Raw genomic sequence first — 23,121 nt, 5'->3', positions numbered from 1 at the left:
TTTCTGTACTGCCTTGTACTCTCATTCTGCAGCGCCTACTCACGAAAACTCATGTTCGGAATAAGGGCTATGAATGCTGTTGATCTGGTCATTGTCCCTGTATAAAAAAAGCCCGCTTTTGAACCCATCATCGCCAACCAACACAGCTAACTTCCCTGTCCTTTATCCTCTTCCAAAGGGCGAAACCACACGCGATTAAAAAAAAAAAAAACCAGGAGCGGTGTTTGGAAGGATTCACAAACGATTCTTGAACGCCTTTCTCCGCTTGACAATCAGCCCCCATAGCAACATCAAATTCTCACAGATGACAGAATTCCACAAGGAAACGTAACTATAAGCTGCAATGCATCTCCAGGCATATCTCAATAAAATTGCCATTTATCATCGTTGCGAAGAAAAGAGCGTAAACAATACGGACATGCCAGCGGCTCTTGCGAAAGTAGACGCTTCGCTCGACACGTTCATTGAACTGACGGATATATTGTGGAATGCTTCCCTCGTAATGTAACCACGCTCTTAGGGGAAAGCACAGCAGCAGACCGGTATATAAATGTCCCCGCGTTACAGGAGAAAGATTAAGAGCGGGATGTATTCAGATTAAAACCAAATGGAGCCAAAGTAAAACTTAGTCGAGCCCTCAGATAAAGTCCCGGAAGTTGCCTCGATACCTTGGGTCCAATTGCCCCGGGCGAAGGCGTTCCATATCATCATCAGACGACTCTCCTTGCAACAGCCTCTGCCGCTTTCGCTGACTCGCCGGAACTCTGTCCTCGTAGTGCCAGATCACCTTGATTCGATGGTGAAGATTCAAACGTCGGAGCTCCTGTGCTAAGAGATTCGGTGGTGCATCGTGCTTGACCTTATTGAAAGGCGGCTTGCGCTTGGGATTAGCATCCGTTATAAAAGAGCGTCCGTTGCTGCTGTTTTCGCTGTTACTGTTGTTGGCTACGGTGGTTCTGGACACGGAGGGCATAGAATGAGATGACGAGGCATCGGATGTAAACAAGGAGGACGAGGCAACGTTCACAGTGTTTGATGTGCCTCCTCCGGGATTAGATACGGCAGGGGCGATGTTGGTTTCGCCGGTGAGGTACAATATCCCGCTTCGACGACTCATACGCCCGCATGCTGCACTGGCGCTATCGTAAATCGCGCTGTTGGTTCCAATATCATCGCTGCCGTTGCCACTGTTGTTGTCGTGCTCACATTCGCACGCAGGTGTTGGTTCGCGCTCCTCTTTCGGGTGGACATTAGGGTTATAATAACTCAGCTTTCTTGACTTCAACTTGCCACCAATCTGACCTAGCTGTGGCCATGCCTTCGCCATCCACTGCAGTTCCGCCAGACCTACTTCGCTGCGCGCGATCCCACGATAGACAAGCCGATTCATATGCACCAACGTCCGCAGTTCCCGTAGTCCCGACCCTAACTTCAGCGTCAGACAATTTGACTTTTCCTCGGGTGGGAAAGAGTGGGCCGCGCCTGCGTGGGAGGACTGACTGATGTCTAGATGCTCCAGGCACGTAAGCTGGGCAAGCTGCTTGTAGACCTTCCGCACAATCTCAGTATCGTTGGGATCTCCTCGGATATCCAGTGTCAGCTCTCTTAATCCAATGCAGGCCCATGTAGGATATACCGAGTTGGTGACAATGTCCTTGGCTCGAATAACATCCGCAAAAAAGACCTTTAAGTTCCGACTTTCGCCCAAAATTCGTTGAATCATTGAGCCTGTCACCTGTGAGCAGACTCGAAGATCTAGATATGAGAGCGTGAAAGTGTGCCGAGTTGATAACATGTTGGTCGCCATCAGCCCAAATGTCGTTCCCGAGACATTCAGCTTTTGCAGCATCGGCAATGACTTGATAATCAGGGACATGTCCATATCCGACGATCCGGGAGCGCGAAATGTGAGGTGTGTCACGCCTGATAGCTTTTCGCTCAAGAGCCCAGAGAACTCCTTCATGGACATCCCCCACTGCGGACGAAACGCCAAGTCGGTTAGGTTGGGACATTGCTTGAGGAACTCCAGTGCGAACGCGTCATTCCTGGCATTAACCCTGAAAAATGTCAAAGTCCTCATCTTTTCCATCCGTAGAATCTGATGTTCCGGGACCCCCTGTGCATTCTGACTAATCTGGCCTGGAAGGATCCCGTAGTCGATCCGAACGTTTGAGAGCTCCAGCTTGGTCAGTCGTATGCAGATCGTCTCCAGGAAGGGTTTGACTTTGTTATTATCAATGTCGTTGTCGACCAGGGTGAGTTCCGTCAGGTTCTCCAGCGACACGATTTGTGTGAAAATCTCCCGGTAGGCATCGAACGATCGGATTGCAAAGGTCAATTCCAGACTGCGGAGGTGTGCTTGGTTGAGCTGCATGAGCTTTATCCAGTTCCTGTAATGGCATCCTCGTTCTCTCGAAAACCTCTTGTCCGTGAAAATCAGCCGCTCGATGTTGTTGCAGACGCGCTTGCGATAATCTGTATCGTCATTGAGAAATCGGCTGACCTCGTTCTGACGCTTGTTTGCCGCCTTGACGTCCTTCATTCGAGCCATCCTTTCCCTGCGCTCAAGACTATTCCTCTCAATCCGCCCTTCAAAGTCACTCAGCGACTCGCTTTGGTTCAAGGACAGCTCTGGATCCATGTCATCATCTGCATACATCCAGCTCTCCTCTTCTGCCTCCTCCTCTTCAGTCTTGTGCCATTCGATATCCTCGTTTTTGTAATACATGTCATACATGTTCTCGCATGAAATCATCGACAGCAACACCGTCCCATGGCCGTTGTATTCGAACGTCCTGATGAGATGTCCGTACTTGCGCATCAGCTTGCAAGATGGATAATCATTTGTGCCGCCCAAAACATTGCGGTAGACTGGCCGAAGGTCGATCCAGAGATACGGCTGAAAGGACTCCCACCAAGATTCACAGACCAAAAGACAGTTTCGAATATCGCTACGCGACAGAAACCGGGCGACGTTGGTGCGAATCTCGTGTAATTCTAGCGGATTGGTAGCGCGATGTCCTAAGAACTGCTCCTGCATGAGTCCTTGTTCCTCTGTCGTCTCCTGTGTTTCTGGCGTCGGCTGAGAAGGAGTAGGAAGTACAGACTCCAAGAGTGAATCTGTCATAGCGTCCTCTAACTGTTCTGATATATTGTGCACATCGTCATCTGGCTTCTGGCGCTTTGAAGGCGAAGTGTTTTTTTTTACCAGATTGTCTGTCGCACTGCGTTTTGTCTTCCTCTTGAATCCGTCGCTCGTTGTATCCGCATCCAATGCCTCCTCGGACTGCTCTGCTAACGATGATGTCTCGTCTGCTGTTACTGAAGAACTTGACAACTCGGTATTTTGCAATGCTTTAGGTACGTTCGCTCGCGCTTTTGCGGTTTCCTTTGTGGCTGTGGCTGTGGCTGTGACCCGAGACGGGCGCGAGGGCGATGCTGAACTGGAGCTGGAGATAGAACCAGGTGCAGAAGCAAGTGCCGCGGCCACTGGCTGGAGTCGGGCAGAGATTCTTCTCCTGGCATCTACCATTTAGTCAAGGTTGTCCGACGGATGGGAATGAGAGATGACACTGTGGTTTATGATGAAGATGGGAGATGTATGAGGAAAGAAACGAAGTGAAGGAGGGGCATGGTTGCACTGAGAAAACGGGTTGCCGGTCGTATTTTATTTCATTGCCCCTGGTTTGGGTTCAGTAGAGCCCAATGCTGCTGGAGCGACCTCCGACATTATGCAGCGCAGTCGATTGGATGGTCCCCAGGCCCTCGACCTGGCAGCTCACCCGCCACTCGTACCATACTTTGCGCGTATCCGTGAGTCGCCAAAAGTCCAGTACGACTCCGGCCCCTGCAGGCACATATAACGGGGTCTTGATTGGGAAGTATATGGGGAACCAGCTAAACATGCCCGGGGAGTGTGTTGCAGGATTGATGCCTATCAGTGCCAAAGATAAAAACAATATCAGCTACTAATGAAATCCCATTTTTCTCGGAGCAAACATCTGATGCAAATGGAGCAAGTGGTGTTCAGGCCCTTACTGAGCGTCACGTCTTTATAGAGCACCGATTCAAAGTAACCTGCTAGTCCATGCACCATGCCACTGGTTTCCGAGATAAAATTAATCGAGCCTGAACGAATATTATGGTGGTTACTCAGAGGATCTATCAAGACAAAATAGAACAGTCGAAGTTAAATTGAATGGAGACTTTGTCCAGTAGACATCTCCAGCAGCGCTTCCTTCTTACCTTGACCTAATGGAATATCTGTCCTGTTTGGATGCTCAAACATCCAGATCGGCTTTGGCTGCGCCAACAAGGAGACAGCCTTGAACATCACTACGTACGACGTCTCAAAATGTGTCAAATCCTTGTATGCAGAGACATCCGCGTGCAGCTTGTTCGAGGACATAGGTGCGACAAACGTCGTGTAATTGGCAGGGATGGAAATGCCACCTGGCTTCAGAACCTTTTGCGCACCATCGAGGCACTCTGGTGAGAGTTCATTATCGCCAAACGAGCCGAGTAGCTCACTGACAAGAATGTCTGCCTGCTCAGGCGCCTTCCATGTTCGCATATCCGAGAACACGATGTTGACGCGATCGCCCCAATACGCCTCCTTCATATTCTGTATCCTATTTGTATAGCGCCTCAAGGTGTTAGTATATCCCCTGAAGCATCGGATAAAATTACTCGCTGCTTTCGGTGTGCTTAATGGCTTACGTGACAAATGCATTCGGATTCTTCTCCACAGCGTAAATACGCACATTCCGTCCGGCCTTCTCAGCTGCGCGGAGCGAGCAGTTCACCAACGGTCCACGTCCAGCTCCGACAACCATGATCACGGTTACATCCGATTCGCCATTAATAGGAGCAGGTCGATCCCGTAAAGCCCGTTCTACGGCTAATTCATATTGCTGGTATTTGATCGGGTCTTTCTCAAACGTTTCATAAGTGCTTGATTCGAGATTGTCCTGGAGGGGCTGAAGCGGGGCTTGCAAATAGTCCTGGTATCCTGTTGCAAACTGATCGATCACGCCTGGTGCTTCCTGTGTCCGATGAAGATGCCTGATGTAATCTGCGTGCGGCGAAGCCAAGATTTGCTCCATTGTATCATCTGAAAATTCGTCCAGGACCAGCTTGGGCATAGTGCAGGAGGATATCATGAAATACGGCTTGAACTTTAAGAACTTCCTGACGACATGTTGGTGGCGTTTACTGAGAACCGGATATCCCTTGTTGTTGGTCAAAAAGACGTTCTCTGGTAATACGATGACCTTCACAGGTTCTGCGAACCAGCGATCTAGTACCTGATCTGTCGGCAATGTGCCTGACAGTTCCAATGCTACACCCAGCTTTGATTCGGATCCGGCCATGTTGCGAAGGCTGTTCCAACGTTCCCAACTCTTCATACCCTGCAACTCCTCCGCCACATCCCTCTCCAGCTCTTGGTCCATGCATGGAACCCTGAACCAACAAGTCGTGTAGGGCAGCAGAGACAGTGAAGCTGTCAGAATGCGGCCATAATTGGTCAAGGATTCCGAAGAGGGCGGATACGGCAGCATCATGCCTCCTAGTCCAAGATGCGACGCCCAATTAAACTGTTGCTTCAGCGCCAATTCTGAATGAAGACGCGTTTTTAAATCTTGCGAATCAAAATCCTGCCAGTCTGTCAATGTTGCAACAATAAAGTCCGAGTTGTCTAACAGAATGAACGATACATGTTTAGTTTGGGAAAATGAGCTGATATACAATAAACGATCGGCTATGGTGTACCTGCAGTGCGTAGGACAAGGTCTTCAGGCCTAAACGCCTCGAGACCAGCTCTCCACGCTACCATGGCAGGATCCAGGGGCCCTGCGTCCTCAAAGAGAACCCGACGGTAGGCAGGACTGTTCATGGGCGCCACAATGTAGTCGAAGCCCTTGGACTGGGCATAGCTGACGAGCTGCAGAAGGTTCTCGACCGAGACCCGCTCCGTAGGGGGCATGAATCCGATCTGTACGGATTCCAGGGACATGGCGGCAGTCTGCTGGAATGAAATTGCCATGGTGAAAAAAAGTTGTGTTGAGTGTTTACAGCTGTACCACTGGGATGTATTGCAGAGCGTCACACTCCAGTCGTAGCAATTGGTGGGCTGTGCCATCCAACGCGTCAAAAATCAACGCCCCCAGAGTGCTTCACCGCACTGCACCCTTAATCTCTCCATTCCTTCGTACTTCTCGAAGCAGTATAAAGTAAACTGCAGCCCTTCAAGTTGATCTCTCGTTGCTACCTTATAAGCCGAAGGCACATGTCGTCTACGGCGCCGATATCTAGTGTTCCATCCACATATTTGCGTACCCGTTGATATTTCATTGCTCATTCTATTTCTATTCTGGTCGCACTGTGAGGTGAAGACACCGATCCACGGATGCGAGATCCACCAGTTGGCTCGGTTGGCAGTCTTACTCATGCCTCACTTTACGATTGTATTGTAGATTTATTCTTCTTACGAAAGCCATTTACCTTCGTGTTTAATTTTTGATTTTAGTTTCTTCTATGTCCCTATATCAGCGGGGATCGACACTAGCCTAAGGAGCCTTCAAGCGACAAAGGACAGCGACTCTTGAACAACTGAATTATGAAATAAACGACTATTGGTGTACATTCAAAGAAAATATGCATTGAAGCACTGGGGAAACTAATAAGATGAGACGTGTTTGTGTAAGTGTGGAATTTCAAAGGAACATCCCGGCAAATCGTGAGGGAACCATTATCGAGAAAAGGATCAAAGAAAAACTGCGGTATCTCGTAAAATGAAAAACATCTCCTTGTAGGCCTCGTTTATGCAAACGATGAACCTGAGCAGTAACTTTTTCACTTGCTGTTGATGGAGATAACGCAGGAACGCTTGCTACAAACGCGTTCCAATTTTCGTGACGAAGGTGCTGTTGCAAGCTAACATGCTGAAACTTTATCACGGATTCTACTTGCGCGCTCAATGGATATTTAAACAGATATGCTGATGAAGGACCAGCTATACTCATTAGTTTAGATCGCGGGAGCCCTATCTGTCTTTCAGTTCGATGTCCGTGTTGGCTACATAAACGTCCTCGATTTCGACAAATCCTGACCAGCACCATCAACAGACCTCTCCTATTTCCAGAGATAATCTTCAACGGCTTGACACAGAATCTTCTCAATTTCAACTGTATACATTAATCCCCGCATTAAGTTCTTCCTTGCCTGTCATCCCTTGAGCGTGTACTTTTGAAAAGGGGCTCTGAGCTCAGCGTTAGTCATCCCGATACCGCCCGTACTAGGCCTTCAGGTCCGCATTGACGGCAATGTCTACCCTGTCGGCCTTGGTTAATTTTTTACATCAGTATTTCCGCTCTTTAGATTGTTGGACAATGGCTGATCAAGTGATGGACAAAATGGAAACACTCACGCGTAGAGTGTCCGGTTATTGCTTTAATATCTTCATACGTGCGTTAAAATGGTCGCATTAAGACTAAATATCTCTGGACATCTTTGATGAAGACTAAGTTGCAGCTGAGTAGATGACAATAAGGAAAGAGGTGTTGCCGTATCTACCATCTTACTCCCAACCACAAGCTTTATCAAGATGACTTGCGCAATACCACTACGTTCTCGACCTAATGCGGGAGCTCGCACCAATCTTTCTTCTCTCTTAAATTCCCTCAAATTTTTTCAATGATACCTCACCCTGTAGGCTCGACGATCCGTCGCTCTTTGAGGAATTCTTACAGCCCCGAAAGTCATTCAACAATCTATCCAGCATGATTAAAATTATCATCAAGAGACACCTCTTCGTGACGAAGGCGCGTAAAAAAGTCTTATGGCTTTAAGTAACGGAAATAAAGGGCATGGGCATTCACATTCAAGGATCTCTAATATTGTTGACATAGGGTTGAGAAGTTGCTTGCGGGCAAAATTAAATACTGAGTAGCATTGGATTTTATTAGCTCTATTTCAGATTTTTAAATAAAGAGGGCCGTTTTGTTTAATGAAGTTTCATCTGAAGATCCCTTGGTAACAGTCTCATGCTTTCGCTTGCATTTGCGAAAGCATGAGGGGCACTATACTATCGAGGGAGAATTGGCGTGCTGCTCTGGGAGGTATGGTAAAGCATGATGGTCGTCAGTCGTGGCAGAGGTGGTCGACCCTGCTAACGGTACAATTTGTATCCAAGAGAAGAAATTAGCCGCTTGAGGCCATATACTCATATAAAGAAGATCAGCTCAACATATAGATTCATCAAGGACGGATTCATTAAGGACGGATTCATTAAGGACGGATTCATTAAGGACGGATTCATTAAAGTATTTTTTATGTTTATTTTTACAGCTTTCGTTTCTTCTTTGTCTGCGAAGACGTGGCATTATTGCCAAGCAGGTCGCAAATATAGGACAAGAAGGGAAAAGTAGGGTATTTGCCACAAAAAATGCGGAGCTAGGATATCGATGCAGCTGTAGTTGTAGGACTGCAAGGACGCAAAGACGAGGCCAGGTAGATAAACAACAACAAAAAATGGTCTCGACCTTTCTGATAATACGTTCCATAATACAATACATCCTTGGACCAAAAGCAATGGCCACCAATCCTCTCGGGCCCTTGCCTTCGTTCGCTCTCTTCCTCCAGTTAAAATCCTGGAAAGTACATTCCAAGCTCATCCATCTCGTCTGCAGGATATACGCCATAATTCTCTGCATCCTCAGGATAGTCGTCAAAATTACTGGAATCGCCCTCACCAAGAATGGTTGGTCGATACGGTGCCTCAACTTGTCTTGAGTAGACCATGTCCCAATTAATGCCCTCGAACCAGACGTGATTCTTGATATCCGTCGCGCCACCCCTCAGGTTCCCGTACCGCTTGGTCAGATCCGCTGTCAGCAATCTCTTTAACAAGTCCTTGAGCGCCGGTGAGAAATGAGGTGGGTACCGGACTCTGCCTGCCATGATTTTGCCGTATAACTTGATGTGGTCCTCATCAAAGAATGGCGGGAATCCTGCGCACATCTCAAACATCAAGACGCCCATTGACCACCAATCCACAGCCTTTCCGTAACCCTTGGACTGAATGATCTCGGGTGCAAGATAGTCGGGTGTACCACACAGTGTCCAGGTCATGTTCTGAGGTACATGCTTAGCAAATCCGAAATCCGTGATTTTGATGTGACCCATCGAATCCAACAGCAGATTTTCAGGCTTGAGATCGCGGTAGATGACTGCATGTGAGTGCAGATATTCCAGCGCCAGCAGAACCTCGCAGGTGTAGAATCGTGCCACATGTTCAGGAAACCTCTGTGAGAGCAAATAATCCGGGTGTATTTGTCGAAGCCAAGATCAATGAGAACAATGTCCATCGAACAAGTCATGAGAGAGAGAGCCAGCGGCGCATTGTGCAACGACACATATAAAAAAGAGTTCAGATTATGCAAGAGGAGATATGGTTGGTCAGGTTGTACAAGAACTGAGCTGGACAGACTGCTCCGAAAGAATAATCGACGAGCCGTCGCTCTGAAAACAAGACCCCTGTTAGATCTTAGGTACTAGTCTCAGAATAGCAAGTGTAAAATGCCCCGAGGTTTGACGCAGACCATCAATCCTCGCATTCAACAGTGGCATGTGCGAACTGGTTCGCGGAACCGCACACAGAGAAGGGAGGGGGTTTTTTTCCTTGACGGGAGAACAGGGCACACAAGATAATCTCATAATACGATTGGCATTGCGGCGCTTCTACAAACCCCCCATTTGCATTGAAAAACGTGCTCGTGCACTCATTTCGTATCATGCGAATAAACGGGGAAAAGAGATCGCGCACACTGTGTTGTCTAGGCCTCTTTCTTTCCTTCAAGGATACCCGTACTGCTCTTCATTTATTTCACTCCGCTCGCCCCACACACGATAAAAATAACAGCATTGGGTAAAGGAAAGAGGAGGGAAGTTGGCATTCATGCAACTGAACACACAATTCTTGTGTATCGCACGCTCGGTCATCCCAGCGCTCCTTTCTTCCTTCTCCATCCCATAGAATGAACAAAAAAATTGGCATAAACAAACAAAGAGGCGGAAATCGGTCATTGATTTGAAATAACACAACAAAGAAGCAATCCCCCTTATACTCTGGGCCATTTGTCCAGGCATACAGCCCGCCAGCTTTACTTTGATCACGATGCAATGCATGTATGCGAGAGCGTTATACAGCAAATAAGAACAAGGGTATAAGTTGCACAAAAAAGAACGAGCTGGATGCAAGGCACAAAAAAAAAGTGAGCGAACAATATCACTATCCCGATCGTCCCATCCCATTCTCCCACCGTGTGTTGTCCCCCTTGGAGCAGTTCTCCACCTAATTCTTGTTATTTTTCTCCACTTGTAATCGCATGTTTATGCCTCCGGGCCATGGTTGCACACCTTCCATCGATCTTCATGCCGTCTCGCATATGCCCCGCGTCAATGATTCACAATCAAAAATGATGCATTAAAGATGAGGGAAAGCTGTCGATGTAAATGCGCGTGCACCAAGACTGGAGTTGTGTGATACTGCATATGCGCTTTGCGGAAGGTATAGTAGACAAACGGGATGGGATGGGCGGATATGGCGCGATATGCAGATGTTGCGGCCGGTTCGTTTTTCTTCACAAAATGCTGAGACGTACCTGAGTTTTTCTCAAGACCGAAAACAGCTCGCCTCCCACGACATAGTCCATGACCATGTACAGGTTCCGAACGTCCTGGAAGGTGCCCCACATGTTGATAAGGAAGGGGTGTTCGACGCGCTCCAAGATCATTTTCTCGTTGTTGGTATGCTCGATCTGCCTCAGACGGACGATCTCAGATTTCTTGAGGACCTTCATTGCATAAAACCGAGAGTTAAACCGAGACTGCACCAAATGAACGCGACCAAAGGATCCAGTACCGAGGGTGCGGTGGATCCTAAAATCGTTCAGATTGAACTTGCGACGAGTCGCTTGTTGAGATCCTCTCTGAGCTTGCTGCCGCTGCTGCTGTAATTGCTGCTGTGCGAGTAGTGCTAGGCGCTGGGCTTGCTCTGCTTGTTCCTGGGTCTGCAATGCCTGCGCTTCTGACATTGCTTGGTCTATATGTACCTGTGCTTGCTGTGGGACTTGGGCTGGTGTTTGGGTCGGTGTCGCTGATGGTGTCGGTGTCTGTATCTGCGCTTGTGCTTGCCGCAATTGCTCCTCTTGCTGCTGTTGCTGTTGTTGGAGCTGGAAAAGCTGCTGCTGCTGATGTTGGAGCTGGAGCTGCTGTTGCTGTTGCTGTTGCTGCAGCAAGAGTTGCTGCTTCTGCTGTTCCAATTGCTGGTGTTGCTCAAGCTGTTGTCGCTCCGACAGGGTGGTTTCAGCAGATACCATTTCAACTGACTGCATTCCACCTTGCTGTTGTTGATGAGGCTGATGGGAAATGTCCAAGGTAGGAATGAGAGATGGCTCACTTGGGGATGTGTCTAGCGTACAAAGTTGGCTGCTACTGCTGCTGCTGCTGTGCGGGTCGGTGCTAGTATGGCTGGTTTGGAGGTGTGGGCAGCCTTGGTTGGTGGCGAGCCGTTGTCCCGAAGTTGCTTGGACTTGTGGAAAGGAGAGGAGAGAACAGTGACAAAGAGGGAGGAAACGCGAGGACAGGAAGGGTCCAATTGGACGAGAGAGGTCGCAGGAGGGAGGGGGGAGAGCGAGAGAGGGCGAGGGGAGAGCGAGAGAAGGCGAGAAATCAGTTATGAAGCGCACGAGGACACAAGAACGTGAAGAAGGTTCAACAGGTACTTCAAAGGGTGTACATGTAACCACTGGAATGAAGCAGACTGCACACCCACCCACTGCCCTTTCGATTTCGCTCCTCAGGAAATATATAAACAGATGGAGCGCATGGCCCAGCTACAACGCCAAATCGCACTGTGTCATGGCTACCTCTTTTTTTTTCTTCCTCTCTTCTTGTCTGTCTGCACAAATGTAGACTCTCTCTGGACCAGCCTCGGCATCAACTGTTTAACGGAAAAAGAAGCGTTCAAAGGGAGGAAGCGGGAAGCGGGATGAGCGATCGCTTGCGACACAATCAAAAATATTTTTCTTTCCCACCTTGGTCCGTGTCCGCCCTCCTCCGTTTTGGACTTTTTTCCTCCCTCATGGATTCTGTTATACTGCTCGCCTCATTTGGCAGACGTAGTTTTCCTTCGAGAGATCAAAACGCGCATGCATATGATGCATATGCAGCAACCCACAACAAACAACAAAAACCACAGCGGAATGGGTCGGAGTGTGTAGAGTACAGCTTTGCGTAGAGAGACACACGAGCGTTCCCAAAGGAGTAAAGGAAAAGGGAGACAAGAAAAACATGATCGGAGAGAACTAAACAAAAATTGCATGGGATACAGCTGTATAGTCTACCTTCGTGCTTGACAGAGTTGTTATCTTGATACCTTGAGTCGGCGTTGCTAAAGCGGCCTTCCTCCATCGGTTGTGGAATGGATCTGCTATTCAACGTACCATTACCGACATTGTTGGGCTGCGCGACTTGACCGAGATCGTTTGGCTCCATAATATCATCTACATACGATGATGGCACGAAGAGTTTTTTCAGACCCAGGGTCGGGAGTGAGGAAGCGTTTCTCTTTCGCGAGGTGCCTTTTACGATCAGAAACATTTTGCAAAAATTTAACTAGAAAGGGATGGGGAAACAATGGAGATAGGCAGAGGATCGAACAGAGAATTCCGCCGGAGCTATCATCCTTTTATGAGAAAAACGCAGCAACTCGGACACAACCATGGACTTCCATGTGCGTGTGTATCATTTGTAAACAGCGTGTGTGTGTGTTTTTTTTTTTTTTTTTTGTGCACACAAATGGCATCCTCGATGGGCCATGCAGAGTGGAATGAGTGCCAGGAAGGCATACCAACTCTCGTCATCGCCTCTTCTTCATGGCATGCAAGGGGTGGCTAATCATAAAACTGACGAGCCAACGAATAGAAAAAAGGAGGCCTGTCATGGCCAACGAGTGAATATTGCTTCTGCCGATACGCCCAGATTACATCCAACCCATCCATAGACAACTAACTTGACGATAGGGGGGAGGGGGAACATAACAACGGTACGATAAAGCACAGTGCTGCAGCTCAAATGAACTACGGATGGGCCAACGAACAGCGCCATTCGTTTCAAACCCCCACCCGCATCCATCATCGTTCGTGAGAAAATACCTCGTCTTATCCCATATCATCATCCACAATATCGTCATGTAAGTACTCTAATAGCCTACTGTCTTCTGCTGTTGTTGACTGCTTGTAGCGCAACTCCACAATCCCGCATTCTCACGAAGTATTAACGCTTCGCAGAAATAATACATTCGTCAGCAGAACAACGGAAACAACGCATTGAAACCGCGTTAATCCAGCCTCCTATTCGGCCATTGGGACGTCAAGTTCATGACAAGAAATGATACGAAAGGTAGGGATGACATGCAGGACAAGGTGGTCATGCGAGCGGGTTAAGTAATATAGTTCCGTTCTAATAAATGCCTTGCGATCTGTAGTGCATGCATGGTGTAAAATACATGTGGTTTTCCTTGAAACAAGGAAGAGAGAAAGGGCGAGGGGGATTAAGGAAGGTACTCAAGTCCAAAGTTGATTTACGAGCCGGCCCTTGCTCTTTGTAGTTGTGAATAGCTTCCGATAGAATCAAGAGATAAACCGATGCTTAAAACAAAAAAAAGCAATATGATTCCGCTGAAGGCACAACTCTTATGACTCACTCTCCTAACGAAAACAAGGCCAAGGGAAGGAATTAGATACCTAGAGTAGACTAGTATCCAATCCTTTTCGTGTTATTGTCATGTGGCTATCCTCCCTTGTAATGTTCATTATATTAAGAACATAGGCATGGGCCATGCACGGTCATCTTTACAAAATCTCATTTCTGATACTTTCTCATCAATGGGGACAAAGACGCAGTAACGCATTTAGGGCATCATATGGATAACGTTGGAGTCAACAGCAGCAGGACATCGACTGCGGCCAGAAAAAAACCAATTGTCCATGATTCCAGGAACCGGAAACTGTGATTCGCTGCCATTTCTGAAAAAAAAAAAAACTCGGAGTTGTTGGGGTGAACCGTGCACACCTCACATTTTTCTTTTTTTCCCCGCAAAAAGATCGCCATTGGGCACAGACGGTGATGGAGAACAGACTAAAATTAATTCATTCACTCACTTGCAGCAGGATCCATCTCCATGTCTTGGTGGGTAGACTTTCTGAGAATAGTTTTGTCCAGAAACTTGTTAAATAAAGACATGACGCTTCACTTTACTTTGGTGGGAAGAGGGAGATTTATAAAGCCGTATTCTTTTTCCGGGAATGTGCAGTAGAAGGAAGTAAAATTGAGGCTCAATTAGCTATAGGACTATGAGAGGCAAAAGCGAGGGTGTGCTGTTTGAATCGAATCAGGAATGTAAATCTGAATGTGCAATGAGGAAAAAGATGAAGGAGCTCCCGTCCTCTTTCTGAGCAAGTACCTTGTCCTTGCAAATTCTAGTCACGGGTACTACAAGCACTTTTTCCATCCATTTCAGGACTGACCATGGATAGACTAAATTGATTATTATTAAGCGTCTAGTATGAAAAAATGCAGTGCTCTCTGTGTGTTGTGTGTTGTGTGCAGATATCTAAGCTCCCCCTCGAACGTGGTAATGCCTCGCTGCTTTTTTTTTTTAGGCAGCACCCATGATCACCTCGGAAGGATCGAGGACGCGCAACTTGCGGATGAATAGCGACATCAAGAACGCAGCACAGGCAATGGGCGTGATGCACTTGAAAATGAACTGGAACGTGTCGACATAGGCACCGATGACAAGCTCCTTGACGGGACCTGGCAGTTCCTGCACAGCCGTGATCGATTCTGCAATGTTGTACTCCATAATAACCACCAATACATCCGTGGACAGCTTCCCAAAATTGGCCGCCAAATGGTTGTTGAACAAAGCGGAGCACATGGCAATACCAACACCACCTCCGATGCTGTTGAAGAACCCACACAGCGCCGTTACAACAGCCATGTCCTCCTTCTCCACGGCGGCCTGGGCAGCCAACATACAGGTCTGCAAGATCAAACCGATACCCATACCGACAATCAACAGGAACCCAATCTGCCGGCCCATGTTAGACTCAGCGTCAAGAAGCATGCAGAGACCGACGCCAATGGACATCATGGTTGTACCAATCCAGATAAAGATGCGGTAGTCGCGAATCTTAGCCATCATAGCACCAGATGCAATCGAGGATAGGACCAAACCGAGCACCATAGGCAAGAGATGAAGACCCGAGGCAGTGGCGCCGACGCCTTTGACGACCTGGAAGTAGATGGGGGCATAGAAAATTACACCCAAGAAACCCATGCCAGTCAAGAAGTTGACAGCAAAGAGCACAGTGACAGTCTTGTTCAGGAACAATTTTGGAGGGATAATGGCCTCGACTGCCTTGCTCTCGACCCACATCAACAAGCCAATCAATACAGCAGAGACGCAGAACAGTGAAATAATCACAGGTGAGTTCCAGGCGTAGGTCGTGCCGCCCCAGGTGATGGGGAGCAAAAGGCAGATGACCGCGATGATGATGAGTCCTGTGCCGAGGTAATCGATACGAGCCAGCTGCTTCTTGAGCTCCTGGCGCTCAAAGGGCAAGTGCAGGAAGAGAAGGACCGACGCAATGGTGACGACTCCGAGAGGCAGGTTGATCAAGAAGCACCAGCGCCAGGTGGTTTGCTGGACAAAAACACCTCCGAGAAGGGGACCGACCACGGACGAGATACCAAAGACGCTCCAGATGATGGACTGATACTTGGGGCGATCCTCCAGAGGGAAGATATCCGAGATAATGATCAGAACAATCGAGAGAAGACCTGAGCCACCAAGACCCTGGATGGCACGGAAGACAATCAACATGGTCATTGTCTTCGCCCCTCCGGCACCGGCTGATCCGATCATGAACGTTACACACGCAAAGAGAATCATGATCTTACGACCAAAAATATCGCTGAACTTTCCTATTGTCGTGATTTTTTTACAAACGACGCGTCTAGTTAATAAAATGTGGTTGATACGGATGAGCATTGCCTTTAAAGCGCGTGTGTTGGTCATCTACCATAGAGAGGCTGGAATGCGTCTATAAAAAGATTTGAGTTGATGAAGAAAAAGTCAAGGGCGATGTTAGAGAAGCAGTAAGCTGAATATCTCACACACATATCAATAACTGAACCCTGATAGGGCATGTCAAGCGTACTGTATGTGAGCAGGTAAGCAGTGGCGACCCAACTCATTTGAGACTGGGCCTTGAAGTCCGAGGCGATCTTGGGAAGGGCAGTGGCGATAATGGTGCCATCCAGACTGGCCAGGAATGTAGCCATGGCCAGACTATATTTATAAGTTGTATATAGAGAATGCATGTTTGATCAGTAAGCGCGCAAGCAAACAATGAAAAACTTAGCTGTAAACAAACATAAAGCGCTTAATTAACCGGCATTCATTGTAAACACCACTCTTGGGCACACAAAAAAAAGTGTACAAGCGATCATTAACGACAAGAAATGTTTGATGATCGTCGGTGGCAACCGCTTTTACAGGTCAGGGTTTGAACAATCTGAGGGCGAAAATGGGTAGGAAAGATTTTGCGGTGATAAAATGAATGCGATGGCTGTGTTTGTTCTGATGGACAAAATCGCAACAAAAAAAACTAATAAGTGTAGGATAGCTGGACCTACCCAACGAAGAGGAGGATGGCGGCACGATGGCTGATGGCTGGTGCAGGGGTATGCTCTTGACGCTCGATGTCGAGACTGTCGGTCTCTGCCTTTTGTTGCGAAGATTCGGCACCCAGCTCCTTCTTAGTGGAGTGGTGGCTGTGGATGGAGCCAGCCTTGGTGGCCTTCATCTGAATGTTGTCGAGCTGCGTCGACTGTGACGAGATTGATGAGGCCATCTAGTCTCGTTTATGTGTACTATGTACTGTAGTTGAAGCGGAGAGAGTTGTATGTGAAGTGTTATTGAGTGAAGAAGAGGGATATTGGCTTTCAAGGGAGGTAGGGGTCGGTTGAGGATCGTTGAGCATTTCGAGAAAAAGGTGTGGAAGATAGTGTGCTTTATAAGAATGAGCGATGAAGCGGCGACAACAACTGTCGCAGTGATCGAGAGAACAAAAGGGATCGGACGAATATTCTTAAAAATAATAAGAATAAGAGTTGGGTCTGAGCCTGAGTTGGTTGATGTGTAAGTCCTGTTTATTGCAGGGTAGACATTGTCACCAAACGGGTTTGCACCAGGGGAGAGAAGAGCGGACTAAAAGAAGGACACCAAGGAGGGCTGGAAGGGAAGGTCTTTCATATCGATCTTGCATGATAACCTGATTGCCAAAGCAGTTGTGGCCTATACACGCTGCAAAATAACACCATGCCCTTGTTGCTTTCCACCCACGACTTTCGTATCCTCCATCCTCTCCTTCGAGTATATAGATCTACATTTAATCTTTTTCCTTTGCATTGACTTATGGCGAGCGTGTAGGCCCATTACCTTATGTCTCTTGCTGCACGCTGTCCATCTCAACTATCGCTCGATACGGGATTCAGAAACACCAATGAACAGCGCTCCTCTACACTCTAATCTTTATTCGATTCAAACTCAAGCACAGAAAACGTACGTACGATGTGTCTGCAGAAAACCGGTTTTCTTAAACTATTAAAATTTTACCTTCTTACTGCGGGACCAAAGGAAGGGCCCAAAAAAAACAGGTTTGGCTCTGTCGCCGTACTCCCAATGTCCCTATGTCTCCCGGTGGTCTACGGGAAGCAACAAAGGGCTGCTTTCCATTTCGAGTGAAGTGAGGCATCTTTCCGTTCCAAGGACCTCGACTATAGCTTACAAATTGTTGCCTCGGGGGAGGGGGAGGGGGCGGAGGGGACACGACAAATAAGACCATGTCTTGTCCTGGTCCCTGTTCTCCTTGTGGGAATCAATGAACTTTCCCGCCCCGTCTGCCAAGGTCGCCTAGCGTTAAACAAAGACTGCCATAGGGAACAGGCCACACATGCCACCATAGTGCATTTCCTGAAATTACACGCTGTATTGGTGCACCCATGTGCATGGCGCAAGACAGAGGCTCCTCGTTTGTTGAACAAACAAGTTTGGCCTGCGTCACATCCTCGTGCTGTCAATTACCGGGTATCAAGAAAACCTCTAGGTTCCTGTCGCGACTAGCCTTGGCGAACACTTTAGGCAGCAGGACCCCCATCCATCAAGTTTCTTGGTTCCTGACAAGTCTAGCGTTCATGAGAGAGAAAGCAAATAGGATGCATTATCGACCGCCTTATCAGATGCGTTTATCCAGATCACGTTAAAATTGGAAACGACACCTGGTCCATGTTCAATTTCATATCTCTCGTTCGCCACTGGCCTTGGAGTGCTGAGCAGATGATTCATCTCGGAAAACTTCTTTTCTGATTGACTGCCGGAAGTGATAAAACTTTGGCTGCACCCTTCCTCCGATCTGTACTCGTTCCGAAAGTAGAACTTCGCACAGCCAACTGTTCTTATATCGGATTATAAACACAGCGCCTTGGCCTCAAAGCAGGTTTGTCACCCAAACGATGTCCACTATTCTGGAAACAAGTTTTGGTACATAGACGCGTGTTAAAGTTGAGCATGCGTGGATTCTTGTCCCACATGGTATTTTTCATGAGTGGCTCATTGGAGAACAAACACGCCATTTTGGAAGATGTATGTACAATAGACTACACATATGTAGGGATGAACTACAGCCGGTTGTGCAGAAGGCGTGTCGCAACCCCTGTGGTGCAAGGAAGTGAGTGCCTGGACCAAAAAACCGGCACTCAGTGCTATACGCCTGCACTTGTGCAAAACTGTTTGAGTCCACTGCAAAAAAGGTCGGCTCTGAGCAAAAATCTATAACATTTTGTCTAGAGCCAGAATGAATTGAACGAACATATTCCAAGTTGGCTCGAGGCCGACCTTTTTTGTAGCTCGCCTTATCCCTTTGATGTCAGCCTAAGCTTTGTCAGCTCTAATGCTGTTGTCTCGTGTCCATTTAGTCAACACCGTGAGAGAGAGGGGGAGATAGAGACGATTCAAGAAGCTGAACATAGGATATCGATGTCTTTTGCCGAATATCCATGTCCATGTTACACGTGATCCTTTCAGCAATATCCGCCATTTGAAATACTTTTTTTTTTGTAGTCTAGGTGGTATTTGAAATACATTACTCTCTTGAGAAAGAAATATTCATAATGGATACCATCGGACAATTGCGTTGGAGTTAGGCTGTGTGGGTCGGGATAAATATCTATGGACCCTGGCACAGGAACCAAATGAGGTATCGATGTCGTCCAGAGTGTGGCACTGTTTGTGTAATCGCGTTCTTTCTCCTGCAGTTACACATGGCGATGATAGGCTTGAGTCGTACGCATGAACGAGCTCCGGCATCGGTAACACCATCGATCCACTGCATTAGCCCTGCTCGCTCTCACGGTCGGCACCAAGAACGAGTTCCGAGGGTCATTGGCCGTGCATGGGACAGAGCTCGACTTTTCGATTCACAAATGCATTCAGAGCCATGGATTGTCTGGGCATGCCTCGTATGTGCATAAAAACGAGTGTAGAAATGGCCATCGCGATACAAACAGAGTGCGCGGCAATCGATGTGATGAGGATGGGTCTCTTGAATGGGCTGTATCCTTTCAGGGGAAGGCAAGCCGCTAAGCTCATTGGTCGAGCCTGCTGTTCTTCGAGTCGATGCCAGATTGCTTTTGATCGGCAGGTATTTTTTTTTCCTTGCTGTCGCCCTCTCCGGACTACATGGGCAATGTTGCAGTGCGTGCGCCTTTGAAAAACATTCAAGACCAGCCTTGTCGAAAAAATGCTCAAGTCCAGCTCAGACCAACACACGTGTGCCGTGCATGCGTGCTTTGTGTAACAGAGCAGCCAGGGCAATGGACATTTCTCGTACGCTCCTCGAACAGAATGGATGCGCTGGCGCTGTTGCTGGAGATACTAGCTCGGTCTGTACCATAGAGCTGACATATCATTTAATTGCTCCAGGCATGAATCCTACGGAGGGAGGCGAGGTCGAGATTGAGTTCTATGCTGAATATGAATATGTCTGCATATGAGGCGCCATTGGAAGCGAGCAATGTTAACGGTATGACTGCTAGTAAACTGAATTGGGGAGTGTGAGAGACCAGAGGTGCTCTAGGGAACCGTGAGAAAGTAAAGGTCCTAATGGGACATTTGATCAAGTATTGTATAAACTAAAGTCTCAGCTGAACCGAGTTAGACATTATATATGCTGACTTTCATTCACTTCTCTGATGCGTTAGGCCTGTCCCGGTTGTTCAACTGTTTCCGACCCCACCGATGAAGTCTTTGATGACTAGGGCAGTAACCTTAGCCTCAGTAGTTGGGACAGCTTTGATGGCATGAACGATACGACTTTACAGACAACAAACAGGACAGGCGCAGCAAATAAATCAAACACACTTCTCTTTGCAATAATCTCTGGCCCGTTTGATCCATATGTCCCAGCGGCATCAGCTGTCTCCTTCATTAGTTGACTAAATCGGAAAGCCCATTTCCTTTGAGTCTTGCAATAATACCCATTATAATACTTCCTCCCATCGAAACTGTCGGACTAGCACTTCTGCACGCCGTCCCATCATCTAAAGGTTCATAATGGGCCTTGATGCCCTTGAGGACTATCCATCTGCACACGCAGAATACGAGGATGCATCTTTAACTTCATGGGAATACAGCGAGATTCCTCACGAAGTGCTATTGGACAATACCCATGGTTGCCGGGGAACAACTCATAGGCTGTCAAGGAGTAACAATTTAATATCTGGCAACCGGGATTGTCAAATAGCAGACTTTTATTCCTTGGCAACCCATGGGCATTGCACAATAGCGCGTCGCGTTTTCATGGGCCTAGCGAGGCACCTTCGTGCTCTGCTCTGTATAGACGGATAGTCCTCAAGTGCGCCAAGATCCGGTATGTGCCTTATGTGTTGGGACGGAGTGTAGAGGTGCGGTTCCAGCTGTGTGGATGAGAAGTGTCAGACTATATCAGCGTGTACAGTATGTGATTCCAAGCAAGACATAGCAAATGCCTTTAAAAGACTACTCGGGGACTATGTATCTCATGTTCATGTCTGTTAAAATAACCCTCCCCCCCAGCGGAATTAGGCGCAGCACTTTGGGCGTCATAGAGCACTCAGCTCATTTGAAATGCCGCCTTATTCAACAAGGAAGCACTTATGGGGAAGGGATCATGCAGCCATGAAGCCGGGCTATGCATTGCTTAGCACAACCGCCAATTCATAAATTCATAAGAATATCAAGGCATTACGGACTTCATTCCTTGCTGCTGTTCTTGCTGCTATTTTTGGACCCCTCTTTTCCCCACCACCCCCACTCCCGCAATATCGCTGTTCATGGCCACACTCGGCCTCCTAATGGTCTTGCTGGTCTTGGTCCGCCACCTCACCCATGATGCTCTCAATTATGGTGGTCTTAATCTCATGTTCCTCGTCGCTGTCAGCCGGCAGATTCTGAGAGTCGATGGACGGGGAAGGGTGCCTTGAGTGCAGGCGGAGTAAACCGAACTAGCTTCTGATAAATCTGGAATGATGAGTGGTCCTCCTTCATCTATATCACAACAATAGTACAATAGCTTTAGAAGACGTCGAAAGTGCAGGTAGGGTGTTGAAGAGATCTATGATGTGCGAAAAACTGGCGGACTGGAAGCTCTGATCTCTGTGTTCCTGGCGGGACACATATTATATTCCATGCTTCTCAAAATCTGAACACGAGAGGATGACACACCATTCAAAGCTTCAACCATGTTCGCCGTTGCATCTTCATTATAATGGAGTCAATTGGCGATCTTCTGTATGTTCTTGACTCGCTCTGATAATGAAACCTGAAAGGCCCGAAGAACCGGAAGAACTTTTGAATAACCAAGGACATTTCCGCTGGTGGTCCTGCAGAACGAATTTGCACTCACGAAAGTACGCTCGTGGGTTCGAGGAGAGGATTGACTTGTAGGAGCATTCATCATTGGTGCACACATAATACATATCATACGTGGGATCTCTCCCCACACCAACCATGATGTGGGTCAAAGGGTTCACAAATGAGGTCTTTGGGGTGACATGATAGCGTAGCTTGTGATCGGCGGTCTGTTTCTCTATAGGAAAAAAGCAGTTCTTGTAGTCTTCCCACATCGGTCCTCGAGGCATGTTGAGAGTGTGCATGATACAGGACGATTTCGGATGTGATTCTGAGTGTGAGTGTGAGTGAGTGGCAGGCTTTGCTACTTGCATACATGGTCAAAGTGAGCATCTCTAGCAACTCTATTCCTTATCGGGGGGTTACGAGGGTTTACAGGGGTTACGGGAGTTACGGGATCCTAGAAGGTTAGCTGCTTGCATGCGTGGTCAAAGTGGGTGTCTCTAGCAACTTTATTTCTTTGAGTTCGTTCCGGATGAGCAACGTCCACGATTTTTCAGGACGCGATGGCAGAGCGTTGTAGCTGGCACGTATCGAATAATAATCCGTGCTAGGCGGTCAATGCAATGTCAATCGTAATCTGGATCTCTGTCAACGACACCTTGCTTCGCTCTAATCGTAGTCATCGGGAGTGCCATCTTACGTTGCAGCAAGGTTTGCTGTTTGTTTGGTTGCTTTGATCCATGCCAACAGCTGTACTACATTGTTTTTGGACTCTCCTGCAAAGGCAAACTATGGTCACCATCAAGAGTTGGTCCCGAGAGCTCCCATGAGCATCTGACCCCTATAAATGGTGTTCTTACTGTATGCTCTTCCCTGCATCCCTGCAAAAGGTTTATGCTTGGTTCAGTACACTAATGGTGCCATCGGTGCTTCGCCCATTTCCTACAACATTCCAGAGCACTGTTGACATCGACCCAGCCAGTATATAAACTCTATCTACAAGTAGATCTAGATAGCAGCATTCACACGAATAAAGTCCTCCTTTCTTCCTAGATCGACTCTCTCCGGATACCGTCGTTTGCAATGCCCTAGCAGCGTTA

General features: G+C 47.7%; 4 protein-coding genes across 4 annotated transcripts; all 4 read right to left on the bottom strand.

The window, feature by feature from the left end:
• Nucleotides 1-427: 427 nt before the first annotated feature.
• Nucleotides 428-3,636, bottom strand: BC939DRAFT_452737 (uncharacterized protein). Its single transcript, XM_051555837.1, has one exon. The coding sequence runs from the start codon at nucleotides 3,530-3,532 to the stop codon at nucleotides 638-640; it is 2,895 nt and encodes a 964-aa protein (XP_051411722.1). The 5' UTR covers nucleotides 3,533-3,636; the 3' UTR covers nucleotides 428-637.
• On the bottom strand, nucleotides 3,637-6,075 carry BC939DRAFT_452734 (arginine N-methyltransferase 1.5-like protein). Its single transcript, XM_051555836.1, has 5 exons — nucleotides 5,773-6,075; nucleotides 4,720-5,698; nucleotides 4,246-4,631; nucleotides 4,039-4,161; nucleotides 3,637-3,934 (listed from the first exon to the last, which is right to left on the bottom strand). Exons 1-5 carry the CDS (start codon nucleotides 6,044-6,046, stop codon nucleotides 3,693-3,695), a joined length of 2,004 nt encoding a protein of 667 aa, XP_051411721.1. The 5' UTR covers nucleotides 6,047-6,075; the 3' UTR covers nucleotides 3,637-3,692.
• A 2,568-nt stretch (nucleotides 6,076-8,643) lies between these two features.
• Nucleotides 8,644-11,096, bottom strand: BC939DRAFT_477494 (kinase-like domain-containing protein; the record flags this gene model as incomplete). Its single annotated transcript, XM_051558680.1, has 2 exons — nucleotides 8,644-9,306; nucleotides 10,665-11,096. 2 exons carry the CDS (start codon nucleotides 11,094-11,096, stop codon nucleotides 8,644-8,646), a joined length of 1,095 nt encoding a protein of 364 aa, XP_051411720.1.
• Nucleotides 11,097-14,619: 3,523 nt separating this feature from the next.
• BC939DRAFT_411424 (drug resistance transporter, EmrB/QacA subfamily) lies at nucleotides 14,620-17,125 on the bottom strand. The gene is made up of 4 exons (XM_051552939.1): nucleotides 16,768-17,125; nucleotides 16,290-16,420; nucleotides 16,152-16,172; nucleotides 14,620-16,053 (listed from the first exon to the last, which is right to left on the bottom strand). Exons 1-4 carry the CDS (start codon nucleotides 16,983-16,985, stop codon nucleotides 14,723-14,725), a joined length of 1,701 nt encoding a protein of 566 aa, XP_051411719.1. The 5' UTR covers nucleotides 16,986-17,125; the 3' UTR covers nucleotides 14,620-14,722.
• Nucleotides 17,126-23,121: the final 5,996 nt, after the last annotated feature.

This window comes from Gamsiella multidivaricata (assembly GCF_025024155.1).
Source record: "Gamsiella multidivaricata strain RSA 2152 chromosome Unknown BC939scaffold_36, whole genome shotgun sequence".
Lineage (NCBI taxonomy): Eukaryota > Fungi > Mortierellomycota > Mortierellomycetes > Mortierellales > Mortierellaceae > Gamsiella > Gamsiella multidivaricata.
Note: the sequence above shows the minus strand (reverse complement) of the source record. Positions and strands in the feature narration are given on the sequence as shown.

Bases quoted from the DNA above. Each gene is read 5' to 3' on its own strand.
- BC939DRAFT_452737 (XM_051555837.1), bottom strand. From the start codon at position 3,532: ATGGTAGATGCCAGGAGAAGAATCTCTGCCCGACTCCAGCCAGTGGCC.
- BC939DRAFT_452734 (XM_051555836.1), bottom strand. From the start codon at position 6,046: ATGGCAATTTCATTCCAGCAGACTGCCGCCATGTCCCTGGAATCCGTA. The intron at 5,699-5,772 runs GTACACCATAGC...TCATTCTGTTAG, and splicing joins CCTTGTCCTACGCACTGCAG to ACAACTCGGACTTTATTGTT. The intron at 4,162-4,245 runs GTAAGAAGGAAG...TTGTCTTGATAG, and splicing joins AGATATTCCATTAGGTCAAG to ATCCTCTGAGTAACCACCAT.
- BC939DRAFT_411424 (XM_051552939.1), bottom strand. From the start codon at position 16,985: ATGGCCTCATCAATCTCGTCACAGTCGACGCAGCTCGACAACATTCAG. The intron at 16,421-16,767 runs GTAGGTCCAGCT...TTATAAATATAG, and splicing joins GCCATCCTCCTCTTCGTTGG to TCTGGCCATGGCTACATTCC. The intron at 16,054-16,151 runs GTAGATGACCAA...TCACGACAATAG, and splicing joins CGCATTCCAGCCTCTCTATG to GAAAGTTCAGCGATATTTTT.